Consider the following 19,224-nt stretch of genomic DNA (forward strand, 5'->3'; position numbering starts at 1 on the left):
TGAACACTTCCTTCACTTAGTGTAGACCTTTAAAGAGAAGATTCTCTCTACCAAATCCCTTGTATAATGAACACTGCCCTGCCATCATGGCAAACAGCCCCATGCTCTTCTTGTTTCCCATAGCTGAGTCTTCCAAGCGGCTTCTGCTTGCTGCCTCTCTGGTGCTTTTGAGAGACGTTTCTCTGCGTGGCCACAGCTGCTTTCAGCTGAGGCAACAGGTGGGTCTGGGAGAGCAGGAAAGCTCAGGTGCAGCCTAATGCCTCTCTGTGCTTGAACCACCAGCAGACTAAAAAGCTGAGACTGATATCTGGTTTACTTCAAATGTAAGTCTTGCTATTGGCACCTGTGGAGTTATCTCAAGTTTAGCTGTTTCTCATTCTGTTACTCCATGTCATCTCCTGCTGTTCTGTCTTTACAGAATTTTGTTATTATGCCAAAATAAAATCATGGAAGGTGTCCCAGTTTCCACAGCAAGTTTTATTAATGGCCATTGCCTCCAGTTGTCCTCTGACTCCTGCTCTACTTGAGACATATTTAATCTTGGTACTATATTTCTGGTCATACTGACCAGGTTTTGGCATTCTTTAGCCCATGGAAGTTATGCATTTTCTGTGATTGTGCCCAGCATTACTGATATTCCTCTTGGGCTTGGCCAGTAATCTTAATTTTCTTACTTTGAATACAACTTTTAAATGTTATCAGCTTTCCTTTCCCATTTGCAGTAACTTTTTCTCCCTAGATAAATGTACCTAAAGTTTGCAGGTGATTTTGAATGTTTGAGCAGTGATTGCTGTCAGGTTTGCTCAGCTTTTAGGTGCCTGCTTGATTGGGCTAGTTGGGCTGTGCACTTCCTGAGGAAAGCTTTTATTTCTACAGCAATATAGGCAAACAAGTCGTCTGATTATACAGGGGAAAAAACACATGCTGAATATTTATTACTGCATGCTTGTGGCCAATAAAGAACTGGAAAAATGTTGCCATTATAGTAAATCCTTTGCGTTTCCACTCCTACCACCTGGTTTGTTTGTCATTAGAGCTAATAGCACAAAATTCTTGAGCAGCGTAAGTTACTTCTCCCTCTGAAATAAGTGGCGTATTTATTTCCCTGGAAAAACCTTATTAGGAAATGAAGCCCACTGAGAGCTCCTCCTGAACCATTGTGAACGATAATTGGGAATATAGTACAGAGCAATATACTAATACAAGTGAAGTTCTAGGTGGTTGAAATCTGCAATTGCTCACAAATTTGTGGGGGATTTAGTGACAGTTTCAGCTCTCAAAATGAGATGTAAAGAAATATATTTTCAAACTATAAAACCATGCAATTTCAACATTTTAAAATGAAATGTTTCAGATATGCTGGAATGTTTTTCTTGATATTTCAATTTGAAAAGGACCAAATTGCCTCCAAACAGAACTAGATATTTTCAGACCTGAATGAAGAGATTAGTTCTGCAGCAATGGGATTTACATTTTCACTGTTGGAAAAAAGCCTAGTGAATTGTTTGCAATGACTTTGGATTTCTGAGTATAAGTCAGATTGGTCTGGTTCATTCAAAATGACAAATCCACAGGCTTTTGTTTAATGAAAAAAAGCCTCTCGAGCTCAGTTTATTTCTTCTAATTTCTTTCCCTGATCTTTCTTTTTTGTTCTAGTTCAAGCAGTCAAAACCAACTGTCTATTAACGCCCACTCCTAATCCAAGCACTCTCCAATTTGCCATTAAGGAAGAACTTCTCTGTGCGTTTCTTGTGTTATTGTGCCTGTTTTACCAGATCTTGACTGGCAGCAAGAAAAGACATGTGCAGACTCTAAAGGTTGTTGTTAAACACTGGTTCAAGCCTCTAGAAACCTTCAGAAACCTGGAAAAATTAAACTGCACACTCCAGTGCTCAGAGATTTGATTTCCACTCACCAATCCCTTTTCGAATGATATGGCTTAAAAACGCACACTTTGTAAGAGAATGAAAATATAAGAAAAACGTGAAGGTAAACAAAAACAAGCCAGTCCTTTCCCGAAGTGTAAAGATAGCTCTGTTAAATTCCCTGCTTCAATCTCTCAGAAAGGCAATTGCAGGACAGGTGGAAGCCAGCTGTTTCCACTGCCTTCTCAAAAATCTTGATTTGAAAGAGGCTCTTTTGCTCAGCTTTAACTCAGAATAAGGCATTTCTCTTCCACATTGCTGAGAATAGGATGCCATGCTGAGCCGTGCTCAGGGGCAATAGAGAGAAGTCCCATCTCCCATGGCTGCAGTATCAGCTTCTGCCTCAGGAGTATGAAGTTGGAGCAGCTGGTCAGAAGAGAATTTGAGACTCTCAATGTTATTAGCCTTGCAGTCATACACTATTCTCTGCTTGCAAAATACAAGAACACCATCAGTGTCCTGTTCCAGAACTGGTGCTCCCAGACCTCTACAGAGGGCAGATGGGATGAGGCTGGCTGCCAACCCAGAAGGAGGGACTGGTGGCTATGGGAGGAAAAAGGAGACCCTTTGTTGAGAGGAAAATATTGTAGGACATTTGTGGAGATATTTCCTTTCACCCTCCCTCTTTAAAGTCAACTCTGCAGAACATAACTGTTCTTTACAGTCATGGAACGAATCCCATGACTGGAGTGTGGCTATTGACAGCTACAGGTTCTTCAGAAGGGACAGATAGGGTAGGAGGGGTGGAGGTATCACCCTCTATCTCAGGAACAGGACAGAATGTGAAGAGCTGTCGTTGAAGAGTAGCCACAAACAGGTTGAAAGCTTGTGGGTCAAAATTAAAGACAGAAGAACCAACAGGAACCTTGTGGTTGGTGTATACTATAGGCCACTCTATCAAGGAGAGCCAACTGATGAAGTCTTCTCCCTCCAGCTACAGAAGTCTTCACGCTCGCAAGCTCTCATCTTACTCGGGGACTTCAAACACCCTGACATATGCTGGAAAAGTAGCCCAGAAAGCTGCAGGCAATCCAGGAGACTGCTGGAGTGCATTGAAGATAATTTCTTAGTCCAGCTGATAGAGTCCAGATGGAGATCCGTGACAAATCGTGTCCCTCAGGGGTCCATACTGGGACCGGTGCTGTTTAATATCTTCATCAATGATATCAACAGCAAGATTAAGTGCGCCCTCAGCAAGTACACAGATGACACCAAGCTGAGTGGTGTAGTTGCGACACTGGAAGAACGGGATGCCATCCAGACCTGGACAGGCTGGAGAAGTGGGCCTGGGAGAACCTCGTGAGGTTCAACAGGGCCAAGTGCAAGGTCCTACTCCTGGGTTGGGGCAATCCTTGATTTCACTACAGGCTGGGGGATGACATGATTGAGAGCTGCCCTGCAGAGAAGGAATTGGGGGTGCTGGTCGATGAGAAACTTGACATGAGCCAGCAATGTTCACTCGCAGCCTGGAAGGCCACCCGTATCTTGGGCTGCATCAAAAGAAATGTGGTCAACAGATCAATGGAAGTGATTCTACCCCTCTATTCCTCTCTTTTGAGAACTCATCTGGAGTCCTGTGTCCAGTTCTGGAATCCTCAACATAAGAAGGATATGGAGCTGTTGGAATGGGTCCAGAGGAGGGCTACAAAGATGATCAGAGGGCTGGAGCTCCTTCCATACAATGACAGGCTAAGAGTTGGGCTTGTTCAGCCTGGAGAAGAGAAGGCTTCGAAGAGATCTTATAGCAAACTTCTGGTACCTGGAAGGGGCCTACAAGAAAGCTGGAGAGGGACTATTCGTAAAGGCCAGTGGTGATAGAATAAGGGGGAATGGGTATAAACTGGAGAGGGGCAGATTTAGACTAGGCATTAGAAAGACTTTTTTACCATGAGAGTGGTGAGACACTGGCACAGGCTGCTCAGGCAAGTTGTGGCTGCCCCATCCCTGGAGGCGTTCAAGGCCAGGTTGGATGGGGCCTTGGGCAGCCTGATCTAGTGGGATGTCCCTGCCCATGGCAGGGGCGTTGGAACTAGATGATCTTTAAGGTCCCTTCCAATGCTAATGATTCTGATTCTTTTTACCTTGTCAACTCGCTGAAGAGCTGAACCAACAGAAGAGTAAAATAGGAAAAACTCAGCCAGCATATCCTCCAAACAGTCAGCCTGAACCTGCAGAGTTTTTAGGAGAGGAGCTGTATATTAGCTTGCCAGCTGTACTCACTGTTGCCCCAGGACCATGATTTTGTCATCAGTTTCCCAAGAATCAGAACTGCATCGTGGTTCCTTGCTAAAAGCTTGATCTGAGAAATGATCTCCTTGAACTTTAACTAGGTTGGTTAGTTTTAAGCTGGATTGATTCCCTAATCTGTTATAGGAAGAAGTGGGAGGCAGAAAAGCCCTATGCAGTGGTAGCTGGAGTTGATGCTGGGCTGAAGCATCCCTGTAACACAGCTTGAGGAGAAAACCATATTTAGTCTTGTTCATGTTTTTTTTTGCTGTATGGGAGTGAAAACTAACTAAATAAATGGCGAAAGCAGTTAAGGTAAATTTACAACTGATACAGGGGGTGTCCTCACTAAGAAATTTTACACAAATGATTCCACGTTTATCTTAATTCACTGGAAAACTGCTTTTGATATGGAACCTGTAATTTGTGATAAGCTTTTATGCCTAGTGTTGTCACAGGCATAAGGATTACACATGTAGTAAATCAGTAGCTTGGAAGATTGGATTTACTTTCTTTGCCTATTGCTGTCCTGGTCTGAAAAAATCTTCGCTCTTCTCTAAGTATGTTTGCCTGTATACAGCTGATTTTTTAAAATAACCAAAATTAAATAAAGCATAAAACCAGAGCTTTCTCTTGTTTGCTTTCAAAATCAGCGTATAATGATCTTGCTTGGAAATCTAAACTCCATCTTACGGCTCATTGAGTTAGAGTCCACCACAGAAAAGAGCTTGAAGATATTGCACTGATTGCTTTTCTTTATTATTTTTCAGAAAGAAGCTGTTTGCTGGCATGAAGCTGAAGAAGAAGAAAAAAGGGGAGAAAGGGTTGACTATCGCAAACAAAGATGCACTGGGTAAGGCCTTATAAATCAATATTACAACTGGGAAGAGCAGGTGATGTATTATATTGTATGTAATTTCATGTGAACTCATTTGAATTGTATTTTAAGGCTTAGAGTTGATAAAATGTGCAGTAAACTCCTTATCACTCTGAAGTAAACAGAGAGCTCATTGTTTTTGCATTAACTGTTTCATTAAGTCCATCTTCAGATTCTGTGAGTTCAGACTGCTGTGTCTGGTAGAGTAAACCGAAAAATGTCAGCCTGACTCTTTACTATAGAAAGGTGACACATTTTTGAAAGTTTTTTTCTATTCTAGAGATATTATCCGTGTGTGATTGCTCCAGAAGGTCTGCAAGATCCTCTAGAATATCTTCTTCCAGAAATCATAAGAATACGACCTGGATAGGCTTTGATGGCTGGATAGGCTAGCTCATTAAAGCTGGAAGCTTTACTTAGCAGCAATTCTTCTCTTAAATATATAACAATTCTTTTATTTATTTTTTATTTTTATTATTTAAAAAAAAAAATTAACATATGTGGGTACATCCAGAAGACATGCAGAGACTCCTATTTATTTCCCTTAACATAACATTGGTTTCCAAGCTAAGGATACATTCCCCTGTATATCCTACTACTGTAATTTTTCTTCTGTCATCACAGTCCTCCCATTCACTAAAACCTGTAGTTCAACCACAACAAAGTCTCTGTAGTTTAATTTTGAAGTCTCATGCCTGAAATACATGGACTGTTTAAAACATGGACTGCTATGTGTTTAGTGCAGTCGTTGAATTACTGTGTTTTAATAAACCAGCCTTGTTTGTTTGTCTTGACTCACTGTTGGGCAGAAACAGGAATACGTATTTTGTGCCATAAGCATTATTTGGCTAAGGGGCATAACTTTAAAAAATATTCTCCTCTGATCCTTACAGCAAGGTGTTCAGGCTTTTGGAGCAGAGAAAACTAAAGACTATTTAACTTTTTACTAATTGCAGATATGTTGGAATATATGTGTCTTATGCTCCATGAAATACACGATGCTCTACAAGGCACACTGTACTGTGGCTTTCTTCAGCCTTCCATGTGAGCATTCAAATCTCTCTTTCAAATGGCTGTGTTTGAATCATCAGATAGATTGAGGTGCTTATGTTGCATCTTCATCTATTTCATTAGTGTCTTCGTTGCTGAAGAGGCTGAGCTAGCAAAGATACTGCAGTCACCAGTTCTCTCTTGATTGTGATTTCAGCTAAGGAGATCTATCTGGGAAGTGCGCAGTGGGGGAATGTCACTTACTGAGTCATTTTCATTTTCTGTCACTGCATTCAGACCGGGGAATAATTCCTACTGGTTAGTTATGAACAACATACATCTGATGGATAAGGGGAAAAAGGGATGATACTTCAGATATTAAAATGTCAGGAAAATGAAGCTGTAAGATGAGAACGCTAATGGAGAAACTCGTGGAACTGGCTCCTGGCTGGCTGCATTGGAACACAAGCAAAATCTGTGTCTTTCTATACCTGTCTAATGGTTTGCCTCAGAGCAGGGGATGCTGGAAGCCAGGTGAAAAAGGAATATTCAGACTTGATGAGAACTATCCAAGTGAGTTTTACTGTACAGTAGGTGTTTTTTTTCTACCATCGCCAGTTTCTAAACACCATTCTAGTGACCATATCTTTGCAAAGAGGCAAGGAAGCATTATCAGAACCCTTTGTCTAGTTTTGTAGTAGGAGCACAGTGCACAGAGTACTTGGATGTGTCATAGTGCATAGAAAATGCACTTGAATGTGTCACCTTTCATTGACTCAAGGTCACCCTAAGTCCCTGGGTATTGCTGGGCAAGTCATCTTTGCTGTTGCATGTACCACTTGACAGCTTCTGGATCAGAAATAAATCATGCCCCAAACCACTGAACATTTCTTGCTTTTGAAGGTAATTATTGGAATCAACTACAGGCACCCCAATTTTAAACTTTCATCTAAAACGCACGTCCCCCTTTCCAAGGCAGCTGTTGGACATGGACATACTCAGCAAGAGCAGAGATGCAGGTAGAGCTTCTAATCTGACCAGGAGGACAAAGCAGAGCAGCACGAGGAGAGCTTCTCTGGCCAAATGTAGATGTGTACATTTGAGCTGGTTGCTGAGATTCTCTTTATGATCAGGAAGCACTTCTGGAAGCATATTTTCTCCTCGCAGTATAACTCTCTACAAGAGATACTATGAATCATACTCTGCAACTTTCTTCTCCTGTCCTTGATCTTCCAGTTCATCTTCTTTGCAAAGAGGAAAAGTGAGAAATGATTTCAAACCTAGACTATGCTTTGGTCGCTTGGAAGGAACTGAAGTGTGTCAGTGTTACAACAAACCATGGATGGCAGACTCAATGCTGCAAAGTAATATGCGCAAAACCCAGCAATAATCTGTCCTGCGGTCTTTCCAGCAGATGACAGATAGGGCAGTCAGACGTGCCTAGTGTGCATGTGCCTGTTCTGGGTGCACATGAGGTGAAGAGATGCGCTACAGCCACAGTTTGTAACATATATGATTTTGGACAGGAGGGGAGCTGCTGCTCTAATCGATGCTGCTCAATACGAAGCACTACTGTACCTCTGTTTGTCATATCCACATAAATAAAATATTCAGTTTATGCTGATGTATTCACTACACTGCTCCCAGTTAGCTTTTAGCTAGTAGAATCCAGAGGTGGATTTTACTTCCTTGATTGTTTTCTTCATCAGGTGATCAAGATGAAAGTGCAAATCTCCATCATGACACACTTGGAAAACAAGAAGAGGGAGAGGGAAACCTAATGAACAATGATGATTTGTCCAATGTTTTTGGATCCTTAAGCCCAAAGAGGAAAAGGTACTCCTTGGCCTACCTTACCTAATATCCCCCAAAATACTTTTTCCACCCTTCTCAGGAGCGGCATTGCCCTAGGCAATATAACTGCTGACAGAATATCCATTTGCTGACAGTGGTGATCCCTTCACTCCTGCTCTCCCACATGATGGAATGGGTTGCACTTGTCAGCAAAATATTATCAGCTCAAGACATATTGTCATCAGATCCTACTGAGTGCAGGGAGAGATTGAAATGGATGCTGAGAGTGCCTCAACTCTGCTGCTAATGAAAATGAGCCAAAGGGGACAGCAATCTTTGTAGCCAAGAGCTTATGTGGTAAACAATGATTGCTTAGTGACGAGAAGTTTTTCCAGCATGTGTTCGAGTACTGGCTCTTGCTTTAAGATGCTTAATTACCTGTTCTGTCATTTAAACAGGGCAAAGCTGGTGACAAGAATTCATGAAGAGGAGATGAAATCTCAGAACTATCAGGTGAGCAGGGGGTGATGGCCCCTGTGAAAGTCCCCAGGCCGTCTGGACCTGGGCACAGGACTGCATGCAGTGTCCTTGTGTCCCACAGATTGCCATCACGATCATTGAGGCCAGGCAGCTGGTGGGTGAGAACATTGACCCCGTGGTGATCATCGAGATAGGTGATGAGAAGAAGCAAACGACAGTCAAGGAAGGCACAAACGCCCCTTTCTACAATGAGGTAGGTGCTTTCTCTTGAAGAAGGTACTTTATTCAGTGGCTCTGGGTAGCCTCCACCACTTGGTAGCTTTTACAGGAATGAACTAAATTTGTAGCACCTGCACGTCTGAACAGGGAGGTCTATTCAGGAGCTGTTTGAGTTTCAGGCTTGTCCAATCACAGGCAAAGGCTTCTGTGGGTTTAGCTCTATTTGCTCTTTCTCATCTCAGGCTCTGTCCATCCTGTTCCCTGCCCTCTCCACCACATCCTGCGCTACAACCAGTGCCTCTACATTTTTTCAGATGATTCATTTGGGACCTTTGTCTAATCTGCCCTCCAACCTCTTCTTTCTAACATTTCACTGTTTCACTCTTTCCTTGACATGTGTTTGTTCCAGATCAAAACCACTTCCCAAACTAACTGGTCCTTTGGGTCTCCTTGTGTGTCCTGTCCCTTTTGACAATATCCTCTGATGTGGAGCGATGGCCATGGGCATTAGTGAAGGACAGTGCTGTGCAGCCATGCAAAGAGAAGAGTAGAAAACAGATCTGTGCCATGACAGACGTGAACAAGGCGAAGTGTTTTTTGTGTCCCACTGCCACCTCCCCATTACCTCCACTATCTCACTGAGGATCTGTGTGGTAACCCAAAAAGCTAAACCATGCTGCTGACAGCACTGGCTTGCTGGCACAAAGACGATTCTGATCTCCTGTCCCCTTTTCCCACAGTACTTTGTGTTTGATTTCATTGGACCGCAGGTGTTCCTGTTCGACAAAATAATCAACATCTCTGTAAGTACCCAGGAAATCTTGGTGCAGTAAGTAAAGGACATTGTTACTTGTGTCACTATGGCTCCAAATGTATTTCTTAACATAACTAAAAAGGGAAATGAGTTTAAGTACCAAGAGTGCTATAAATCAGCATGAAGTATAGGAAAGAGAAAGGATAGAGGAGAGGAAAAGAAGCAAAGGCAGCTGGCAATGATTTTAAGGAACATAATCCTAAAGGAAGATTAAGTACATTTTCAGGAACACTCACAGCTTGGCAATCTGCAAGGTAGAATGAGAAAATTCAGCTTAGTTAACTTTTTCAGCATTGTCTTCATCCCTCTAATTTTCAAGCTGCCACTTGTTTCAAGCAACTCAGTTGAAATTTCTGGGTTATGTCAGTTCCTCCGATACAATTGTTTCTAACTAAATTATCCAGGTACCTTATCCTCAGCAGTGGCTCTCAGGCTGTCTGGGAGTATTGGTGGCTGGTTGTTTTTAGCATGGGAGTGGGCTCCAACTGTTCAGTGCTGCTTCCAAGTCCTGGTGAAGCTATGTGACATCTCAGAACAGATCTGATTGGAGACATAAATGCTATTGGACTTGAGGCATTAGATAATGATTTACAGTTTGGAAGGCCAAGTCTATAGAGCCATGCTAATTATCTCATCTGAGGCTCATCACCACATTTAGCAAAGCTGCCAAGGGGTTGAGGAAGATCTCATGAGACTCTGGACAGTGCTGTATATGAATTACTTAGAAATATCACAAGCTGTGCTCTTCATGAGTTGTGGTTTTTTTAGCATTTCTACTGTCAAAGTCCCACCACTTGTCCAGATAAATGAACAGTCATTTGCTGCTCTGGGAAAGGCTCTTTTCCCCTGAAGTACTTTGTCCATTTCAAAAAGTACGCTAGGAGGGTTTTTTTGCTGGTTGTACTTGACAGAGTCAGGCAATGGTAAGGAACTATAGGAAACATCTGTGCAAAGCTTCCTAGAGAGATATTCACTGTGTACCTACTTTGCTGAGCTGCTAATGAAGTGTTTTTTCCCAGCTAATATATGAGAAATGTTCATTTACACATGGCCACCTGGACAACTAGGTTTACAGTGCTGGTAGTAAATTGACAGTCTGAATCCTAAACTCTGGTTCAAATCCACCACGTCACGTCCACAGCTGAAATATGTGAAATCCATACTTACAAAAGGTATCTGCAGATCTGACTTTCACTTATTCCTGAGTACAGAGTTTAATACAGGCTATCTTTTCATGGGAGGAGGTATCATCTCACTGTTATGAATTATATCACAGTGTATGACCCCTATATGCTTCTGCCATAGTTAGTATCAGCACAGGACTGAGGCATCAACTCTTGTAAGCTACTGCTGCTTGGGGATGTATAGTTATTTTTCTCCAAGATATGACCAGTCTTTCCAATATCTCTTACATTTGATAAGGATTCCATATATCCAGCAGTGGATGGTAGAGTGCCAGCCTTCTGAGTGTTGAGTGAGTGTGTTACCATTGCCCGCTGTAAATCTGCATAGTTTCATCAGGCTGAGTAAACTTATTTGATTAACAGCTGGTAATGGTGCAACAGTAAGAAGTTAAAGGTCTTCTAGATGAAAAATGACTTCCAAAAAAAAAAGCAAAACCAAAAAAAGCCAGACTAACCCAGTGCATTGCTCTTGTACAATACTGAAAACAGAGGGTCATTACTTTGCAACATAGTTGTAGAAAATGTAGTATGTTGGGGAAACAGAAACAAATAGAAGAATTGGAGTGCTGTGAGGGAAGGAAACACTGGGGAATGGGAAGCTTCATAGCACTTGCTTAGCATGAATCTCACTTAAAGAGAAACAAGGACTGGCAACCCCCTTTACCAGCAATCTTTCAGGCACTGAATATGCTTAATCTGTGAAAACAAGCTCATCTGCATATAGAAGCTCAAGGAAGACAAAAAAAGATCAGTGCCATTGCCTATTAGTTCAGTGGTTTGTCTAGCTGTATTCAAACCTTGAATTTGAGGGGAAAATGAGATTTACCACTTGCTGGCACCTGTAAAAATAGAATTTTTTTCTTCATTAATATCTTCCAGTGCATTCCAGAAACCTTATGGCAATGCTGTAGTAAAAATGAGGAGATCGTTTCATGTTAAATCTGTATCTCCAGTACTCAAATATCCCCCAGCTTAGCACTATTCACGCTTGTCCTCATTCAGAAAATCTGAAGAAAATTGTTCAGTCATATATAGCATGGAAAGACAGAAACCTTTAGTGGCTCAATGGAAATGGGATACACCCTCTCAGAGAAGACAAGGTATTTGCTATGAGGTTCATGCTCATCTGCTTTGTTACGTTTGAAAAATTATGGTTGACCAAAAGTACCAGGAAAGATGCAAAGCATTTAACAGAAGCAGTGGGTTATTTCCTCACCATTTAAAAGCACCATGCCTACTACAGGGAGTGGAAACTGCTATCATTTCAGTGAGAACAGGGTATGTTTCCCCAGGGGCTTCACAGTTCACACAGCAAATCTCCTCAAGGATGCAGAAGTGAGGTTTACGCATCTAATGTTCTCTGAACACACTGTCATGCCATGGAGAGTAAATGAAAAGAGCAATGAGACACCTTGGATTCAGCACAGATACCTCCTCTTGTTTCTGGATCTTAAAGAAACTCGTATTTTTCTGGCTACAGGAAGGCTACAGCCTTCTTCTTGTCCCTTCAATCACCCCATGTTGGATCAGTTGATCTGGCAAACTCCTATTTCCATATAGTTCCTCCAAAGCTGTAATCTTTCCTGGCTTCAAGATGAAAACCACCAGCTTTCATGGATTCTTCAACACCCCCATATGCCCTAGTCCAGCCTCATAGGAGCAAGGGTCTAGTGCTATGATGGGACCTTGCAGCATCAGGGATTGAGGAAAAGCAGCACTGGTGCATGAAGCATTGGTTTTACACTGTCTCCTCACCCACATTAAGGCTGCTAAATTTATAGGCTTTAATAGTAGAGTAAAATAAACTACTCCTTTGTCCACTCTTGACTTTTCATCCCTAGCAACTCCTTCCATGTTGGAGTGAAGAATTACTATGGATGACTGAGAGCAAGTCCAAAATCACAGGGGCACAGTGGCCCCAGGCCTTTAGTGAGGAAGAACATTATGTTCATAGAATCATAGAATGGTTTGGGTTGGAAGGGACCTTAAAGATATTTTAGTTCCAACCCAATTTCCATGTTGCAACAAGCAATCTCCTGAATTCTCTAGTAGATCTTAATGAGGGTGTCACTGATCTTTACTTTGGAAAGTATTTCTCCTGGTCTTGAGGAAAAATGCATAATAAGAAGTCACACAACAAATCCAATGCAAAATCACGGAAGTCTTTTACCCCTGTCCAGGATGTGTAGGTCCAAACCCAGGGTACGATGTCTTCCAGATTCCCAAAGTGATCGCAGAAACATTTACGTGTAGCTTCTGTGGGCTTGAAACCCAGAGGCTTAGTTTTTCTTTGCAGTTTGACCAAGATTTTATAGACAATTCAGCCTGTTTTCAGAAACTTTTTCACAACCGTGGTCTGTGTTTCAACTTTTTGAGCTATTCTGAAACCAGGTGAAATACATGTTTTTTGAAAAATACAGTTCTAAAGCCAGACTTCTTTTAGACTATGTTGCTAAATTCTGCCTTGTTTGAAAAGTGAAGCACATGCATGTATATGAAAACCAGACGTGGATTCAGGAATTATGACCAAAAAATTTATTATTTAGATTAAATCAAATCAAATTTAATTAAATTAATTACTTGTCAGGAAGCTTAAGGAGATAGGCTCAATGGGGCCTGCTTGCCATCCTATTTACATTTATCTCACTTCTCTGATTTTATTAATATTGTGGGAGGTAAATGAAAGTCAAGACTCTTGGTCTATGTGCACATGGAAGTGTTGCAAAGAAATGCTTTAATTCTTTCTCCTCTGGGTGTACTCAGTTCTTATGACAATTCAGCTATTGCACTGAAAGTGGCATTATTTTTGCAGCCTAGTGTGAAACTAGTAATGCCTCATGTGTTTATATTCATTATGATTTATTTAAAACTGCCAGGATAAGTAATATAACTACATCTGCTCTGAAGACACATCTATCTAATTCCTGCTTTATTTAATCCTGGTGCCTAGGATGAACCTGGGTGATTCCACTCGGATGCAATGTTATTAATTTCTAAATTCGCACAAGATTGGGTGAAGAACAGATTTCAAATGCTTGCTGTATCTGCAGCTATGTACCGTGAGTTTTGGGTGATGCTGGATGCTGCTACTTATTCCCTCTGAACCAAATGTGATCTTTGTTTGGATTGCTCTTTTTTCTTTTTATCCAGACAGGGAATAGAGATAGTGACATTCTTTAACTTACATTTTTCTAACAGGTTATGCACAATAAACTGATCGGGAGTGTGCTGATAGGCTCCTTTAAAGTAGATCTGGGGACCGTGTATGGTCAGCCGGGTAAGTGGTGCATTTTCTGCCCATTTTGTCTGTTAAATGAGACGTGAGGCAGGGAAGGAGAAGAGTGGGAGGTGTGCTGCTTTTTCACTTAGATTGTTGTAGTTTATGCCAAGGGATAAACCTAACAAGATCTTGGAAGGGCTATTTTCCTGTTTGGATACCAGAGCAGCAGCCAGATTTTTGGTGTAAAGTTGAGCATAGAAGACACCTTGCCAATCTGCCCATTGGTGGGAAGCACTTATAAGGATGGTTTTTCTTTAGAGGATCAGAGTGGGCGGCTGAGTGCTCTATGAAACCCTACTCCACTTGTTCATTAACAAAGCATCCATCCCTGGAGACATCCAGCGTCAGGCTGGATGGAGCTCTGAGCAGCCTGATCTAGTTGAAGATGTCCCTGCTGCTTACAGGAAAGGGTGGCCTAGTTGACATTTAAAGGTCCCTTCCAACCCAAATAGTTCTATGGTCCTATGATTCTTTTCAAAGCTCTGCCACATGTGTTAGGGTAGAAGGGGTGGATGGAGGAAAAGCAGATGGAGCATTGAAGGAACAGTGAGAAGAGCACAAGTTGAGAAGAGGAGCAGATCATAAAGAGACAGACAAGAAGGAGATGACAAAGAGGTGACCATGAGTCCACTTGACCTGCCATCTTAGAGCTGTCCATTGCTTTCTGAAATTTGAAGCTAAGAAAATATCACCTATCCTTTTTTTTGCCGTGTTTTTACAATCATCCACAGAACATGTATCTTTCTGCCTTCCATAATTACTGAAGGACCTGATCTTTTCTCAGATTGGAAATGTACATATTTAGGCAGCTTGCTATAGATGTCACCCAGTTATGGCAAAAGTGTAGAGTCATTCAGGCCACCCTCTCTTCAGTCTGTAGAGGGAAATGGCCTGACTGACGTGAAGAATCCACATCCATACTCAGAGACTGAATCCGACCCTGTATTTCCTGCACATACTTTTACAGGATGGTGGTGGCTGAGGACTGAGCTTGAACTCATATTCCTGGTACATTCTGGTCTCTCCCTCCCACTCCTTTACACACCAAAGGTGATGTCCAAGGACTTAATGTAAGATTTTAGGATCTTTTCTGAGGAGGATTTCTCTGGAAGGGCTGCCTTAAAGACTGTGCATGACTTCTCTACTTTCCCACTGGAAAGATGGAGCTAAACCTTATTTCTGACTTCTCATTCCTCTCATGACTATCCATGCTCCTTCCTTGCTTTCTCAGCTGGCTGTCAGTGTTACATCTGGCCACAGGTCCCAGCAAGAGTTTTGCTGCCAGAGAGTTCTGAGATCTTCAGACAGTTCTCATCAAAGAGTTGGGCTTACCTCATAAAGCTTCAGCTTTAATTCAGCTGCTGAAATCTCACCCAATCTTCCACTGGTCTTTACTCACTGAACTCAGTCACCATTAATGAAAATGAGCCTGTTCCTGATGAGCTCTAGGTCAATCCTTTGTTTGCCTTTGTGGTCATAGAACATTTTGGATCCTCTAGATATGACTGGTAAACAAGTGTACTTCAGCATGATTCTCCTGAAAGCACCAATGTTGTTGGCAGTGCCCTTTCTAGGAGTGGAGAGGAGAAAGGTTTGCATTTTTTGCTTAATGCATTGTTTGCATTTTGGATGCTTAAGTTTGTCCATCTTACAGGTCATCAGTTTTGTGACAAGTGGGCACTTCTCACAGACCCCGCTGACATTAGGACGGGAGCCAAGGGATACCTGAAGTGTGATATCAGTGTGACTGGGAAAGGTGATGCAATACAAGCTACACAGAAAACAGCTGATGCTGAGGAGCAGATTGAAAAGTACTGTAATAGTTTCTCTTTCACTGCTTCTTTTTTCACTAAGTATCTCTGCCCTTCTTACAGTACTTTCCTTGCTAACTCAGGGTTACTAGCAGGACAGCATTTTACACCTAGCTATTCTGATGTGCTCAAAGAAACTTTTTACAATCCTCTCAACTAAATTGAAGGGCAGGTTAGGGTCACTTCTCTGCAGCTGATAGAATTGACCATGCCCTGACTAAGTGCCAGATTATATCCCTAACAGAAAGTTTATTGATCTGAAACCAGTTAAACATTTCTGAGAAGCAGTGAAGCAAAAGAAAAAATATAATTAGAATCTATTCCTTCCTCTCTGTCAGATGTATATGCATGGATATTTTCCATATCCTTAGATAAACTCAAATACATTAACATTTTCCTTGTAAAATACAGAAATTCAAGGTGGTCAAGTACGCTCTCAGCATACAGGAGTAATGTTTCTGGTCAGTACCAACATACTGGACCAGTCCATGTAGAGACACCAAGATGATGGAGGGCTGGAGCACATGGTCTACAGGGAAACCTGTGTGTGTGTGTGTGTGTGTGGCTTCTTAAGCCTTAAGTAGAATGGTTTAAGAGGGATCTTACATACAGAGAGCAGAGCCAGACTCTTTCGAGAGAATTAAAGTAGAAGAATGTGAGGCTTTGGATGCAGGTTAGAACAAGGGAATTTCAGAACAGATTGAAGGTCTTTATCATGAAGGAGGTCCAACATAGCAAGGGCCAAGAAAAAAATGGGGAATCTCCATCTTTGTGGATATTCTGAATTTACTGGACGAGGTCCTGAGCAACCTGATCTAACTGGTCCTGCTTTGAGCAGGGGATTGGAGCAGATGACCTTCAGAGGTCACCCCCAACCTATGTTTTCCATGTTTCTGTGATTCTACATTACACAGACACATTTACTTAGTAATTCTATATCATTTTCTCATGGTAACAAGAAAATGTTTTGAATTAGATGCAGAAATATATTCATACACCTTTTTGTGTCTTCTTGGGATGCAAGCTAACTCAAGACGACAATTATGTTGGAAAAAATATCGCTTTATTGTCTGAGTTTACAATTTTAGGGAAATGGCTTCTCTTTTCTTTCAGGAACCTCTTGATCCCCGAAGGTTTTCCATCTGAAAGACCATGGGCCAGATTTTATGTGAGAATTTATAAAGCAGAAGGACTTCCAAAAATGAACTCTAGCATCATGGCCAATGTCACCAAAGCATTCATAGGTGACAGTAAGGACCTCGTGGATCCCTATGTGGTAGTTACGTTCGCAGGTCAAATGGTAATTGGTATTTTCGTGATCACTAATGTAGACTTTCTTTCCTGTTAGCTGTGCTACAGACAGGCAATTACGCTAATATCCTCTAACTTAAATAAATTAAGTAAAACACATATTTCTTTAATCAGAAAGAATTTTTTCAGTTCTTAAATTATACAAGAGCAAAGTGATGGAAACACTTAATGCTGGCAGATCTAATATCTGCCTCGCAGCAGTAGGTCAGTCAGGAGGAGGGGAAAGACAAGTCTGTAGATTTGTTGCTAAAGCATCAAGATACAAGATGGTGAATTATCTAATATAGTATCAGATAACTCCTACGTTCTGGTCTCCCTAAAGTGAAAAAAGGAAGCAGGACTGAAATCAGTGAAGATGGTTCAACGTGGATTTTAGCGCTGTGTGTTTACTTCTGAATTACTCCACCATAGTTCAGGACCCTTGCAGCTTTTCTATGGATAAAAGAAGAAGCATTTGAATAGACTCCGTCTCAGTGTTGCCTGACTTCATTGCTCGCAGAGATCCTTCAACATCGAACACAGTGCCAGACAGAGATGCTGAGATGAGCCTTCTGACTTTGTTGGAAGAGGAATTCCAGGGGCTTTGTTCCTCTGGGGTACACCCATAAAACTCTGTGCCAGGGAGCTTGTCTTGATTATTACTGTAAATAAAGAATTGAACTGGAAACTATTTTAAGCCAGTGATGCTTGCTGTGTGCAAGGAAGCCTTAGAACTCCAGTTTCAGGCATTTTGAGAATGAGGCCCTTGGTGCTGATTTCATATTTTTTTGGTGAATCCAGATTGCAAGGTATTACATTTCGAACTAGTATGGGTTAGAATGATCACATGCATTTAGCTACTTCAGGTTTAATAAAAGGCTGAAGAAGACATAAGAATGTGTCTCTGGTGTGACTTTGCATGCTGGTGTGTAAAATATGGGTTTAGAGAAATTGCTGGTGGGTTTTCTGACTCGATTCTCCCCACCAAGTGTGAAAGTAGAAGGCTTGACACAGCCTGTTGCTGCATGGACTGTGATACGGTCCTGTTGACTCCTTCAGGCTAGGAGTAATAAATGTACGTCCCTAGCAAACAGGCGTATGCCCAGAACACTGGCCACTGTAATCATAAACTGCCTCACTTAAGGTAAATTCCATTGGTACATGCAGCCTGGCAGCTGTAAAATATTTCATCTTTTATGAGACAAACTGTGCTCATTACTATCACCCAGTAATTTCAGAAGCCATTTGAAGATGTACAGTTTGTAGCAGAAGTGCCAAGTTCTGGCTTCACAGATATGTTTCGTGCATAAAGGTTTTGAAGAATTAGATCTTATTCCAGTCTCTGCTGTGTGCAGGTGAGAATTCTTCCGATCTTTTATTAGATTTGGAAGGGAAAATAAACAAGCTAATAGAAAAATGGAAGTACTTTCAAGATATGATATTTGAGCTTAACAAATGACCAGGGAGATGTTGCTAAGTGCAATTTGTGCTCATTGCCATTCTCCAGTGTCTGACCCCTCTGGGGTTAAATTTGTTGGACTTTAATTTCAGGGTCGGACAACAGTGAAAAAGAACTGTGCAGATCCAATATGGCATGAACAGATTATCTTCAAGGAAATGTTTCCTCCACTCTGCCGAAGAGTCAAAATCCAAGTCTGGGATGAAGGCAGCATGAATGATGTGGCCTTAGCCACTCACTTCATTGACTTGAAGAAAATATCAAATGAACAAGATGGTGACAAAGGTAAAGGGGGAAATATCTGTTCCAGGATATGCCCTTAAGGTAAAATCAACTTGCCCGCTATCTAGGCACTGGCTAATCCCATTTCAGGAATGCCCAGAGCTCAAGTAAACAACAATATTTTATTATTATTATTATTATTTTTTTGTTGTTCCGAGAGACCTTCTCTTACTTAATTTGAATTGTGCTTAGTGCATGGTGGGTCTGCCTTGTTTTGTACAGGGCTGCTGCATAACTTTGTACCTTCTTTGTAACTGTGGCAATAGTCTGCTTTAATCTCTTCAGGATGACTGATTTAAGTTTGTAGTTTATGCCAGTTTCTGTCTGGACATCAAAACATAGAGTGCAATTCCTGGGCAGAGTAGGCTTGAGTTTTTGATCTAGTTGGTAAGAGCAAAATTTTTCAGTGGGGTTCAACTGGGTGCTGTTACAGCTCAAGGAGTTACTGTGGACTAGCGTGTTTGTCCTCACACATGTTTAGTTCACTATCTAGAGTGTGTTCACTGATGTATGAGCCTGTATGTATAGTCTTATTTAGGCTGTATGAGTCAAGTTGATTAGTTGTTACAGCACCATGTTACATCATGTTACAA

The 19,224-nt window shown here is 41.6% G+C and overlaps 1 protein-coding gene across 2 annotated transcripts in view; it reads left to right on the forward strand.

Moving 5' to 3' along the window:
- The window catches only part of FER1L6 (fer-1 like family member 6), a 90,480-nt gene that overhangs the window by 21,056 nt on the left and 50,200 nt on the right, over positions 1-19,224 (forward strand). For both annotated transcript variants that reach the window (XR_011337208.1, XM_069854609.1), the window contains exons 2-10: positions 4,922-5,004; positions 7,728-7,854; positions 8,271-8,325; positions 8,414-8,545; positions 9,252-9,314; positions 13,708-13,786; positions 15,444-15,600; positions 16,714-16,900; positions 18,442-18,634. Coding sequence is in view for 1 of the 2 variants with exons in the window: in XM_069854609.1 (XP_069710710.1) it covers positions 4,922-5,004; positions 7,728-7,854; positions 8,271-8,325; positions 8,414-8,545; positions 9,252-9,314; positions 13,708-13,786; positions 15,444-15,600; positions 16,714-16,900; positions 18,442-18,634 (1,076 nt within the window). In the remaining variant the exon portion in view is untranslated. The remainder of the gene's footprint in view (positions 1-4,921; positions 5,005-7,727; positions 7,855-8,270; positions 8,326-8,413; positions 8,546-9,251; positions 9,315-13,707; positions 13,787-15,443; positions 15,601-16,713; positions 16,901-18,441; positions 18,635-19,224) is intronic.

Source organism: Phaenicophaeus curvirostris, chromosome 3, assembly GCF_032191515.1.
Source record: "Phaenicophaeus curvirostris isolate KB17595 chromosome 3, BPBGC_Pcur_1.0, whole genome shotgun sequence".
Taxonomy (NCBI): domain Eukaryota; kingdom Metazoa; phylum Chordata; class Aves; order Cuculiformes; family Cuculidae; genus Phaenicophaeus; species Phaenicophaeus curvirostris.